The 13,935-nt window shown below is 41.9% G+C and overlaps 1 protein-coding gene across 25 annotated transcripts in view; it reads left to right on the top strand.

Annotated features, from left to right (window-relative positions):
* Ncor1 (nuclear receptor corepressor 1) overlaps positions 1-13,727 on the top strand; it is a 164,671-nt gene extending 150,944 nt beyond the window's left edge. For 21 of the 25 annotated variants that reach the window (XM_050163639.1, XM_050163640.1, XM_050163658.1 and 18 more), the window contains 6 exons: positions 1,764-1,907; positions 3,582-3,724; positions 7,530-7,583; positions 7,794-8,015; positions 9,415-9,591; positions 11,210-13,727. In XM_050163639.1, coding sequence (XP_050019596.1) covers positions 1,764-1,907; positions 3,582-3,724; positions 7,530-7,583; positions 7,794-8,015; positions 9,415-9,591; positions 11,210-11,397 — 928 coding nt within the window. In that variant the 3' untranslated portion in view covers positions 11,398-13,727. The remainder of the gene's footprint in view (positions 1-1,763; positions 1,908-3,581; positions 3,725-7,529; positions 7,584-7,793; positions 8,016-9,414; positions 9,592-11,209) is intronic. The other 4 variants (XM_050163644.1, XM_050163649.1, XM_050163648.1 and 1 more) reach the window with 4 other exon arrangements.
* The last annotated feature ends 208 nt before the right edge of the window (positions 13,728-13,935 follow it).

Below are 13,935 nucleotides of genomic sequence, written 5' to 3'. Positions count from 1 at the left end.
AAAAAAAAAAAGTAGAAAAGCCATGGATGGACCCACACCTTTAATCCCCAGCACTTGGAGATAGAGGCAGGAGGATTTCTGTGAGTTTGAGAAATAGCCAGGGCTATGTAGAGACCCTGACTAGAACAAAATAAAGTAGAAAACCTCACACTATTCTTTGTGCAGCAAATGGCCAGCCGTTTTTACTCTCACCTCCTCCCACCCCATCTCCTATCCCTGAACTACTTGTAAGCAAATATTGCATACATTTTTAAAAGCTTAATTATCTTTTAAGAGGGCACCCAATCTCATTACAGATGATTGTGAGTCACCATGTGGTTGCTGGGAATTGAACTCAGGACCTCTGGAAGAGCAGCCTGTGCTCTTAACCTCTGAGCCACCTCTCCAGCCCCAAAGCTTAATTATCTTAAAGACAATATGAAAGCCTGCTTTTTCTCACTCTTTTTGGGTGGGGGTTTGTTTGTTTGTTTGTTTGTTTGTTTTTCAGATAGAGTCTTTGTATGTAGCCCTCACTATCCTGGAACTGGCTGTGTAGACCAAGCTGGCCTCTAACTAGAAGAGTTCTCTGCCTCTGCCCCTGAGCGTTGAGATTAAAGGTGTGCACCACTAGACCAGCTTATATTTTTCTCTTAAGTACATGGGCTGGAGAGATGGCTTAATGGTTGAGAGCACTGACTGCTCTTCCAAAGGTCCTGAGTTCAATTCCCAGCAACCACATGGTGACTCACAGTTATCTGTAATGAGAATACTGTATATATAATTAATAAATAAATCTTTAAAGAAAAAGTACAGTTATCAAGAACAGAAGGTTGACTGTAATCTGTAATCCTTCAGAGGCTGAAGCAGGAAGACATGTAGAACCCAGGAGTTCCTTTTAGATTAGCCTAAAAAAACAATCAATCAATCACACATACACAATAAACAAATAAGAAATAAATGAGACAGAAAACTTGATGCTATGTAGCAGATTTGGAACAATTGATGACATTAATGAAGAGGGATTCCAATTGGCTTCTCCACTTATAACCTACGTCTGTGGATCTGAATAGAGGAGGTTGGTTTCGCTCATTTTCTCTTAGTAAAACTATCTGATTTTGTCATTTAAAATGTTTATACAATCCATTTTGCTGTCACGGTTCTGGGAATGCATCGCAGGCTAGGCAAGTGGCCTACTACTGATCACACCTAGGGGAGCCCTGTAGTTAGAATAGATGTACATCACAAGCCATATGGAAATGGCTAGTAATTGGGGAGAAGAGATAGGAAGATATGGGTGTTTGTTTTTACATTTACAAAATACATAAAATGGGGTGGGGGGCTGGAAAGATGGCTCACTGGTTAAAAGCACTGGCCGCTTTTCCAGAGGAAGAGCACCCACATGGCTGTTCACAGCTGTGTGTAACTCCAGTTCCTGGGGATCTGACATCCTCACACTGACAGACATACAGGTAAAACCCCAATGTACATAAAAAAAATAAACGAATCTTTACCAAATACATAAATGGTTGGAGTATTGTATGTAAAGTTAAAATATGTAAACTAAAGGGTGAGCCGTAAAGGACAAACCATGAGGATGGATCAGGTTTTTTTCTCCCCTTGTGGGTGTTAAGATTAGAGGTTCATAGATAAACCTCAAAAAACTCAACAACTTTCATGATTTTTAAGAAGAGAGTGGGATTGATAAAATTATACATAGTAAATGCAGACATTGACTCAGAGGTGACCCTGGAGTAAAACCTAAAATATTGCATTTTCCACCCCAGCAGGCCTGGAAAGTCTCCAGAAAGGAGTCACATCTCATCAGATCCCTACGAGCCCATCTCCCCACCCCAAGTCCCTGCTGTGCATGAGAAGCAGGACAGCATGCTGCTCCTGTCACAGAGGGGAGTGGAGCCTGCAGAGCAGAGGTGGGTCAGGGCAGGCTGCGCCTTAGGCTTTCCTTAAGACACTGCCTTTCCTCTTTGTGTGGTACTTTTATATCAGGGAATACATCTAAGAGTATTTTCCCCATGAGCTAATACTACTAGATGTTAGCCAAAACAACACATTAACCAAGTTAGAGAAACTCCATCATTATTCCTGCATGTTAATCCTTCTAGACCCTTTGGGCAGCAGGTGGTGGTGATTCAGCCAGCTTTGAGTACCTGTCCTATTCCAGGTGTTGTAGACTGTACACAGACTGTGCCTTTTAGATTTTCTTCTCACCTCATTCTAACCCTAATTTTGACCTGAGTGACTTCATTTGTCTTGTCTCACTGCTCTGTATCTCAGCAGAGTTAAGTACACTGAGGCACACTGAGTAAAGCACCCGGTCACTAGCATGGCGTTTTCATTCCAGAACTAGGCCTATGAAGCTCCATTTCCTGCTGTTTCACCCTAGTATTCTCTGTTGTCTTGAGCTTTTTTCTTGAGTCACAGTTTCTTGGCATTAACATCCTTTAACGCCAAGAGCCAAATACATGATTTGATGGTGGCCAAAACTGGTAGGGAGAGTCCAGTTTTAAAACAGGTCTGTCTAATTCTAAGCTGCTGATGAATTTCTCAGAATTAATTTAATGTACTTGTAGATAATAAAACACATGTTGTTATCTCTAGTGAAATGAGGGGGTAAATCATTTGCATTCATATTTTCCCAGATTGAATTTTTATGCACAGGGACCATGTCTTCTTTTTTTCTTTCTTCACAGATAGTTTTCTGTCCAAATGCTGAGTGAATACACATGACCAGACAGTGTTGCCAACAATGTGTTGTGTTACCATCCCTGTTAGTGAAATAATGAGATCCTTTGTATTATACTCAGTTCCTCTGTTGTTTGTCTGAAAATGATTATAATAGGCAATTTTATGTAGCTACTACAGCTATTTTGCTGAAGTCCAACTTATGGGCTAAATATGAGCCTTTGCTGTTTTACAGGTAGGTGTGTTACTAGTCATAACTAGTGTACTTAAAAGAATTCCTAGCTTACATAACCAGTCGCTATCAAGCAAAAAAAAACCTGATAAGCTGTTTTTAAGTCTTCCAATTAATACTTTGCCATTTTATTCCTTAAGAATTTGTGCTGACCGCAGCGGTGGTGGCACACACATCTCATCCTAGCACTCGGGAGGCAGAGGCAGGTGGATCTCTGTGAATCAGAGACCTGCCTGGTCTACAAAAAGAGATCCAGGACCACCAAGACAGAGAAACCCTGTCTCAAAATCAAAACACCCCCCTCCCCAACAAAAAAAAAAGCTTTTGTGCTGTAGATTAGCCAAGCATGGTGGCACATACCTATGATCCCAGCACTGGAGAGGCAGGCAGATCTATCTGAGTTCGAGGCCGGCCTGGTTTACTTAATTCCAGGATAGACACTGTCTCAAACAGTCAGTAAATAAGCAAATAATCTATGCTGGAGATCATCTGCATTTCAATTCTAATTTTGCTGTTTCATCTTTCAGAGCCAAAAATATTTGACTATTTCCAAACAAGTTTCTGGTCACATCCTGTTTCCCAATAATAAGAATAAATAGGGAGGCAGTAGTTTTCCAAGTACTCTGTGCCTGTAAAAGGAATGTTCCTAACAGAACTGTATTCCTGACAGGAATGATTCTCGGTCACCAGGAAGTATAAGCTACTTGCCTTCCTTCTTCACCAAGCTCGAAAGCACATCACCCATGGTTAAATCAAAGAAGCAGGAAATTTTTCGTAAGTTGAACTCCTCTGGTGGAGGTGACTCTGATATGGGTAAGTGGGATTTCTTTCGTGAACCCTGAATAAAACACGCATTAACAATGCTACCTCAGCGTTGCCTTTTTTATAGTCCTGAGTTTGAAGGTTTTTACAGAGCATCTTGATTCTATACAATGTTAGCAAATTCACAAATGGTTCCTTCTCAGGAAACAGCCACTCGGGTGTTTCTGAAGCCATTTGTCTTCCTGGGGAACTAATGCTGGATCTAGGGCACATTTTTTTTTACATGTGACTAAATTAATTCTGCACAGGTTTTTATTGGTGTCTCTCTTGTTTTAAAGCTTTTTTGTTTTACTTTTATCTATTTGAACCATCTCCATAAAACATTTCTTAAAATATTCAAAAACCGTGTTTTCCATGAGCCCTGCCTTTCAGTCCTTTTTCAACAATCGCTCTTTACTCACCTTTGTAATTCTATTATCTCACTTTAGTTAGCTTACCTTTGTAATTCAAATAAACATTATCTGTCCTCAGGTTATCATTCTTACTATAGTGGAAGAGCATCTTTCCATTAGCAGCCTGAACAACTAAGTTACACAACTGTGCCTAAAAACAGATGCCAGGGTGTCAGTGGACTCCTCTGAAACCACCTCTCTCCTGCTCTGTTTTGAGAATTACTAGTTCTGGGTGTTGGACAGGCCCTCAAGGGTCTCGGTGCAGTCTTGTGGCATGCAGATGCAACTGTGATAATACACTTACTGCGTACCACACTGCATGTGATTATCTCCATTTTATAAATGAGGAAGAAAATGGAGTCAGAGAGGTTTGGTAACTGATGGTTACCCCAGAAGTAACACAGCTGGAACTCCAGCCCAGCATTCTAACCTGAATCTCTTCTCCCACCGACGTGCCCTTCCAGCAGCTCAGTCCTCAGTGTCCAAGCCTGCTGGGAACTGTCCTGGGAAAGCTGTATGCAGCCTCTTGCTTCCCATCAGATCACTGCTGTACTAGTACTGCACGTCCTCTGTCAGTTACCAGTCCCGAGACAAGGTTTCTCTGTGTGGCACTGGCTGTCCTAGAACTAGCTCTGTAGACCAGGCTGGCCTGGATCGCCCAGAGATCTGTTGTCTGTCTGCCTCTGCCTCCTGAGTCCTGGGATTAAAGGTGTGTGCTACCACCACTTGCTAGCCAGTCTTAATTAAACAGATAGACAATCGAGAGAGATTTGTCTCTGATTTGTGATTTGCTAGTCTCCTGACCCTGTCAGAAGAAATTCTGGGCTCTGAAGCTGAACGGCTAGACAGGTGTGTAAATTACATCGCTACTACTCATGATTACTATTCATTACATGCTACTCTGTTGATGGTGAGAAAAGGATGAGCCCACATCACTCATTGAGAACATACTCCGTCTCTCAATTATTAAATGTATCTTTCTTTGCTTTTCATTTTAGTATAGCAAATATAGATTTATTACAGAAAAGTGAGCAATAACTTCCAAGAATAGAAGGGGTTTCAAGATAGGAATACCCTGGATTCTCTTTTTAATTGGTGACAGATTGTTGAATGCTGACCAAACTGCCAGATTTACAGAGTGACCATGCTACCCGTGTTATCATGAGAAGTACTACATCACAGACCTTTGGTCTCCAGTTTTCAAATCTCCCCTACTCACAGCCCTAAAGTCGCCAAAAGAACAAATCAGTGGCTCTCCGCCTCTTAACTTAAGAGACACCGTTCCAAGCACACAGACACACAGGCCAAGGAACAGCAGGCTGTTGGGGTCATTTCAGTCCCTAGTTTAGTCTTACCTGGCTAATGGGGAGGAGACTTGACAGAGTACGCTGTGAGTTTATGAAGCCCACTGAACAGCTTTTCTGTTGACGTTTTCACACTGTCCTCAGCTAACTGGTCATTTAGCAGTATTTACTAATCTGAGGTCTGTTGAGGGCTGACGGTCTTACAAGTGTTTTGCGAAGTTACCTGATGGGAGACAGTATGTTGGAGTTTTAAGGCCAAAACTAATAAAACTGTGTTAGAGTCCGGGATTATTTTATTTTTCGTGTTTTTGCCTACATGTTTGTGTACTACATGTGCGATGCCTGCAAGGGACAGAGGACCGTGTGTATCCCCTGGGACTGGAGTACAGCTGGCTGTAAGCTGTCGTGAGTGCTGGAAATCAAACCTGTGTCCTCTGGAAGAGCACTTAATCACTGAGCCATCTCTCCAGCCCCAAGAACATGGGATTTTTTTTTAATTGCTAAGAGTTCTCACTATAAAAAAAGGAATTTATATTTAAAAACCAGTGGTTCTAGTGCACAACTGAGTTCTTACTGGCAAACAGCTGAAAATCCAAAAGCCACCAAGCCAAAAACCTGCTTCAACTCAGTAACTCAGTATTTTTCTCGTGAGACAGAGCAGTGGTAGTGTTCTTTGGCACTCACTTTCCTGGTGGGTGTGGACAGTGCGCCACCTCCCTTTGCAGAGTTAGCTCTTTTGTTGCCTCAGATCCTCTTTTGGGGCCTTTTCTGGTTTCCTCAGCTCAGCCTGGCCCTTGTTTGCTCCAGAGCTCTCAACACCTTTTCCCTTACACACCGTAATTTGGGGGCATTTAAAACTGAATTTCATACTGAAAACCCTTGAATTTGTATTTGTGTCTGACATCTGGCTTTTTTTTTTTTTTTTTTTTTGAGACTGTTTCTCTGTGTAATAGCTCTAGCTGTCCTGAAACTTGCTTTGTTGACCAGACTGGAATCGAACTGAGAGGTCTCCTGAGACCTGGGGTTAAGGGTATTGCTGCCACCATCCAGCCCAACTTTTTATTTTATCTAGAGTCCATCACTCGGTCTTTTATAAAACTGAACACCTACTCTGCTCCCCACACCAAGTCCCTGCTCTTCATAACCCGTTGTTCAATCTACTCCTTTCTCCTCCTCTGTTAAGTCAGGTCTCCAGTGCTTTCTTTTCCATCATTTGTAAGCAATTGCCGCATCTCACTGCACCATGGCCATCTGAGGGCTTTTTAAGTATGTAAACTATAAGACCCCAAGAATTTAGTAAATGGGTTCGAGGCCAGTCTTATCTATGTAAAGTTCCAGGACAGCCAGGGCTACTTAAGACTGTATTTTTAAGACCAAGTAGAAAATGGCATTTTGCTAAAATAGATTTTATATATGAAAGCAGCACACTTAACTGTAAGTTCTGAAAGTAAAAGGAGAGCCACATTCTGAGTGGTATTAACAATTGTTTAGATTATATTCACCTGAAATTCTCAGACAGGGTCTCTAATTGTGGCACTGAGATCCTTCTGCTTCTGCCTCCCAAGTGCCCCATGGCTTACATGTGCCACCACACTCTCTCCCGTGGGGTCATCTTTTATTGCTTTTTACTCTAGGATGGCTCAGTCGGTAATGGTTCACTCTTGTGGCACAAAATGATTTTTCTTTTTTTATTCAAGTTGCAAATTATAAGTTGTGTGACACGTTGCCAGTAACTAATAATGGGTCAAGGCAGAATCTTTGGGTACTTGTTAGGGTGTCTGAAGCCCACGCCTTCATCCCTAGGAAACCTAGATTCCTGTTCTGCAATGACTTTTTCCTGTTTGCTTGCACTGCTCTCAGGAATCTAACATCTCTCTCGTGTGAATTATCTTTTATTCATACGTTTTGAGTTTTCTACCTCAAATATGACCTGATTTTTTTTATTTCTTAATATTCTCCAGCCCCAAGAAAGGTATTTTCATCTCATTTCCACATAATGAAATGTAGAAAATCAAAGGGTTAATTTTATTCTAGAATTTCTTGAGACTTTGTATCATGATTATCTCATCTCAATTAACCTCAAGATTTGTTTGAATACAGCAGCTGCGCAGCCAGGAACTGAGATCTTCAATCTGCCAGCAGTTACAACATCAGGTAAGAGTTCTAAATCCTTGCTGAAGACTGAGCACTACAAAGAAACAGTAGGGAGGACACCGAGTACTGCATCTCACTGAGCTTTCTCAGCATTGTGCCAGGTGTCCGAATGCTGAACTTCACCAAGCTGGAGAGCCCAGAGTTTGTTTGTTTCCCTTTGCTATGATCTGCCGCAGAAACAAGCAGCAGTACACTGCCTTGTCTCCTCAGGTGCAGTTAGCTCAAGAAGCCATTCTTTTGCCGATCCTGCCAGTAATCTTGGTCTAGAAGACATCATCAGAAAGGCTCTCATGGGAAGTTTCGATGATAAAGTAGAAGACCATGGTGTGGTCATGCCCCAGCCTGTGGGAGTTGTGCCTGGTAGTGCCAGCACCTCAGTTGTGACCAGCAGTGAGACACGGAGAGATGAAGGGGACCCATCACCTCATTCAGGTAAGATGTTTGGTTCGGTGCTCTGTTGGATCACTGAGAACTCCTGTGCTGGAAGAGGGTGTTGTTGAATCCACTGGAAGTGGAGTTACCACCATGTGGGTGCCAGGAATTTAATCTGGGGTCCTGGGCAAGAGTCACAAGTGCTTTTTTTTTTTTTTTTTTTTTTTTTGGTTTTTCGAGACAGGGTTTCTCTGTGGCTTTGGAGCCTGTCCTGGCACTAGCTCTGTAGACCAGGCTGGTCTCGAACTCACAGAGATCCGCCTGCCTCTGCCTCCCGAGTGCTGGGAACAAGTGCTCTTAATAACCACTGCATCATCTCTCCAGCCCCAGTGTGTTGGTGTTTTGCTGTGTCATTTACTGTCCTAATAAATATGGCCAAATCTCAGTGTAGCTGTAAGTCATCACAGAAGAAACCACAGAAAGGGAGCAAAACCCCACAATGGCAAAGGCGTGGGCCGCCAGTCCTTGGGCCCACCACCCACCTGGGCTTGATCCCTAGAACCAGCAGGACAGAAGGAAACACTGATACCTGCATCCCTACTCCACACACCTCAGACAAAAAGATGTTTGAACCCACAAAGCCATTGGATGGATAGGAATTACTCAACAAGTCTTTTGCAAACACAAGATACATATTGTGAGATGATTTACAACCTATAAATCAAGCCAATAGAAAGTATTTATATCAAGTTACCTCATATGGTTACCTGTTTTCAGGTAAAACTCTGTGGCTAAGGAAAGGGGAAAAGCAATGAATGTTCAGTGTTTGCGTCTCCCTCCCCTATAACTTAGACATAGTACCTTTGGACAATATCAACTCACTATTCTAGAAAGTGAAGTATTAATTCTGCTCTTCCAATTTTTATTGGTTATATATTTGTGTTTTTCTTGACAACTATAGGCAGTTAAAATGATACTGGTTGTGTACAACTGGGTAGGGTAAAACTTCTGGGGCTGAGAGAAAAATGTGCTAAGTGGCTTCTTTAAATATTTAATATTTAGTCATAGAGCCCAGTCATTGGAGGAACTAGAAAGAGCCAGTGAGACTTGAAGAGTATCTGCTATGGCCTATCCTTTACTTCCAGTGGCCTAAGTCCTCTACTTGCTTCTTTTAAATTGAGGTGGAGGCAGGGGCAAAGGGAAGCAGATGTTTATTACCATTACCTACACGGAGGCCAGCAGGGTGTCCTTCGTTACCACGTTCTTAAGTTTATAGGGTGATGTGCCTACCTCTGCCTTACAGACCGCTCCGACTTTAGTTGAGCACAGGATCCTTCGTGCTGCCACTTTGGTTTTTCACTTGGCATTATAACCAGCATTTCGGTAGGCACTGTTGCTGTCACTGAGAAGTTAAATTATTTATCAGTAGTTAATATAGTAACTTGAATTTCACTTTCAGGAGTATGCAAACCTAAACTGATCAACAAATCAAATAGCCGGAAGTCTAAATCTCCTATTCCTGGGCAAAGCTACTTAGGAACTGAGCGGCCTTCTTCAGTCTCCTCTGTACATTCAGAAGGTGATTACCACAGGCAGACACCAGGATGGGCCTGGGAAGACAGGCCCTCTTCAACAGGTGGGCAGTGTTGAGGAGATTCATTTTGTGTCAGCACTTGTTAATATTACCCGCTTGTGAATTCCATGTTATGTAGTTTTCTCTCCTTCCTTCTCTTCTTTCCCTTCCTTTCATGTGTGTGCGTTTGAGACAGGGTTTCTCTGGCTCTCCTCAAGCTCACACAGATCCGCCTGCCTCTGGCTCCTGAATACTACCACTGCCCAGCAAAACTATAGTTTTCTCTATCATTACTTGGATCTACTTTTCACAAGAACATTTATATTTATGTGATCCATTCATTGCCATCTCTGTACTATGCTGGTTGGTAACCAGGAATTGCAAATAAGTCTGGATTCAGCTCTTCCGTGAACTTTATCCAGACCCAAAATGTCTCTCATGTTTAGCTTTTAACTAAGAAATCAGAATCCAAAGTAGGAAACACAATGTTGTAACAATGCCAGCACGCCTGTAGGTTTACATCTCCTCAATATCTCACATGCATGTGTGGGAGATCTTTAAAAACATAACTCGAGCGGGTCAGTGAGGTGATGAAATGTCTTTACTGTAAAGGAACTGCAGGCCCAATGGCCTGAGTTTAATCCACCTACATAAAGGTGGCAGAGGAGAATCATTTCCCCAAAAGTGTCCTTTGACCTCCACCTACATTATGGCACAAGCATGCCCAACACATATCATACACAATACAAACAAGAATTAAATATGCTTTAAAAAATAACCATGTTTTTGAAAGGAAGATTAAAAAATAAAATTGGCATATCTGCTGTTGATTTTAGAGATTGAATTATGTGTTTCTTTCCCTTATGCATTCCCCACTCCCAAATCTGAAATGAGACCTTCCCCTGCATGCCTAACAATTTCATAGTTATTGTATCTATACACTTCAAGGTCTGTCTGTTAAACCTCTATTGCCATGTGTAAAAAGGCTTATGCGTTAGAAATCTCCCACGGAAGCAATGCACACGTTAGTGGGTAGGTCAGCGGACAGCAGTGTTATGTCATTGCATCCTCACACGAATGTGTACTTCGTTCTCCTCCTTTCCTGCCTGGGCCCCTCCCTCTGGCTGTCTTCTTCCCCTGCTCTCTTTCCTTCACCCAGCCGTTTTCCCACCTCCTTTGTTCCATTATTTTAGGGAAATAATTTTTTTATTAGATATTAGAGGACTTGATAAAATGCATGTTTTATGGCTTACAATGATAGGAGGAGGAACTGTGGGGAAAGAACAATTAAGCAATCTAGAAATGGAAAAGAAAATGGTGTTCAATTTTAAATCTCATACACATTTAAGTCAGCCTAGTGAGACTGTAGAGAGGTCACACAGCCTGGCTAAAGCTCCTTGGCACTCGCCATGTGCTGAGAACTGCATTTCTACTGGAAAGTTACTCATATCGCTAGGCTCCTCCAGATAGAACTCTCTATCTGGATTCCCCGTGGAGATCCATGATGAGATAGCACAGACTTCTTATCCCTACCCATGTGTTACTTGTGTTATTTATCCTTTTGAGAATTAAACCAGTCAAGGCATCACAAGACCATTTACTGTAATACTCCTGCTCTGTTCCTTCTGTAAATATCGCATTGGATGCTAATGACACTAAAATCTCATTTTCCTTTTGTCAGGTTCTACTCAGTTCCCCTACAACCCTCTGACCCTGCGGATGCTCAGCAGCACACCTCCAACACCAATTGCGTGTGCCCCCCCTGCCATCAACCAAGCAGCTCCTCATCAACAGAACCGCATCTGGGAGCGGGAACCTGCCCCGCTGCTCTCAGCGCAATATGAGACACTGTCTGACAGTGACGACTGACCTGTGCATAGGAAGAAACTCTGGCTCTGATTTTAACTGCAGATTAAAAAATTTCTGCCCTCCTATGATTTGTGCCCAGAGACTTCTCAGGAGAGCCAGGGCCACAGATGAAGAAGAAATGATGGAAATTCATTTGGAAAATCAAATGGGAAAAAAACAGAACCACCCTGCCTCTAATACAGGCAATTCAATGGATTATAACAGGGAAGGGTTAAGTGTAGAGTTTTTTTTAAAGTGGACAATTCCTGTTTGTAAAGGAAACCATGATGTCTTTAAATCACTCTTCTGTAAATAGAACCTTTTTGCAGTGTATCCCCCTTGCTGTAGTTTCTGGTGTACTTAAATTTAAATCAGCACATCAACACTGGGGGTAATTTTTTAAATTTTTTGTCTATCTTTTTAACCCCAGCCTTCTAAACAACCTCACACAGCACAGTTATACAGTACTGGCTGTCATGGGCATTGTATTTCGTTTCCTCTAAATTCAACTTTCCCCGGTAAATCTTGTGAAAATGTTTAGGTTTTTACCACATACCCTGTCATAAAGGCTGAATGAGGTCACAGGGCAGGAGCGCAGAACGTCATTGTGAGTTTCCAGTGCAGGCTTTGCTGTCATTAGTAGCACTGAAAACAAACTTACTGCATGGGTATGTTAGAGTTCAGTTTTAAAGTTTAAAGGCTTATTTGAGGCATACCTCAATGTTTATGCACACTGGTAATTTAACCATGCCCCTAAGTATTCTGCATTTGATGCAGCCCAACAAAGCTTTTCTTCTGAAATAAATTTGACTATCCTGTCCATAGCTACAGTACATCATTTGTGACTTCAGAGTCTTCGTGTCTCAGGTTTCAAACAAGAAACTTTACTTTTCTTTGATACATATCTGGCTGAGTTAAAAAGATAACAATCTGTACAGAACCTTGGTCTTCCAGGCTTGTTTTATGCTGCATCCTGAACTAACCAATGAACACAAGTCCTTTCCTATCTGCATCAGCGCCTACTCTGCTTCTACAGAACACGAGTAAAGTGTTTTCAAGGTGCAAGTAATTTAAAGACTGAATTTTAAATTATGGTACTGGAGGATCACGTTTTTATTAAAAATTACTTGGTGTGTTTTTAGATTTGTTTTCACACAGCTTTATCATGGTGTACATGCTTCTTCCACTGCATACAGACACTTAGTGGTTTGGGGATAATGCCACTGAGAACTAGACAGGAGAAAGTCTCAAGAACCACTGCCTGAGCCCCGCTTAGCATCTGGACCACTGGTTTCTAATCCCCACCCCCCTTTGTTTTTATAGATGGAGACACAGGCTCAAATTTGCCCATATAACTTAGCAAGTAATAAAGACAGACATTTGAGATCTTAAACTTTAGCCATGCATGGTAGCGTGCGTACACCTTTAATCTCAGCACTTGGGAAGCAGAAGCAGACAAATCACTAAAAGTATAAGGCTAGCCTGGATTAGAAGGTGAGTTCTGGGCCAGCCAAAGCTACAATGAGACAGAATTCTTAATACCTGTAAAGTTTGCAAGTGTCCAAAGTGTACCTTTACAATAGTCAGGAACATAACAAAGACTAAAGTTTGATTAAAGCCCCACCACCACCCGAAGTTCCAGTAATAGTAAGTCATAAATGATGATGAGGACTGACCCTGAGGGTCTTTCACTGTTCCAGGTTGGGTTCAGTTTAGATCAGCCTAGACGACTGTCCCATGCTCACCACATTATAACATGACGTCCAGTATAATTTCTTAATTCAAAACTAGAACAGAATCCTCAGAGTTTACCTAGAGAGGGAGGTACGCCTTACTGTGAGACTAAGGGAGGAAGCAGGCACTGAGACTTAGGAAGTCAGCCGCAAGTCAAAGTGTAGCATAGCATTTTTTGTGGGCCAACACTATATAACACATGCACATACAACTAAATCAAGGTCTTCCAGTAGAGGTAATATTCTGACAATTTTCCAGTCTATTTAGTGAGAAATTTTATACTACACTTTAAATTTTCATATGCTGTGATTCTGTCTTACATACCCTTATGCCCTGACAACTCCAGTAACATGGTGTAGTTCAAATGAAATTAAATGTAAATTGTTTAAAGTTGTAATCAGTAAAAGGAGATCAGTCCCTCTGTCTCACTGCCTTTTTTTATAACAGTGCAAATGAGTGTTCCGGGAACATGCACCTTGGACCGTCTATCTGAGAACTACAGTCTCCCAGCCACACCACAGGACCAGGAGGTGGATCACCACAGAGGATTAAAAATCCTAAGACTTTACTTTTGGTAACTCTGGAATTATGAAATAGTAAAACATTCTCAAAGCAAAGGTGACTGCAATCTCTTGTTATTCTTCACTGATGGGATCACATTAGCCGGGGAGTAAGTGGTAAATGAGCACAGATGGAAATGTCAGAACTCCCCTGCATAACACACAATTCTGGTTTACTTCTGAGGACCTGGGCCTGAGGACCTGGGCCTTAATCAGTTATAACTCAGTTATTTTTCTATGATTCAAAGATTATTAGAATACATAC

Source organism: Alexandromys fortis, unplaced genomic scaffold (assembly GCF_014885135.2).
Source record: "Alexandromys fortis isolate MF-2015 unplaced genomic scaffold, M_Fortis_MF-2015_v1.1 scaffold_149, whole genome shotgun sequence".
In the NCBI taxonomy this organism is placed as follows: domain Eukaryota; kingdom Metazoa; phylum Chordata; class Mammalia; order Rodentia; family Cricetidae; genus Alexandromys; species Alexandromys fortis.
The sequence above is the reverse complement of the archived record's forward strand: the minus strand, read 5'-3'. Positions and strand labels throughout refer to the sequence as shown.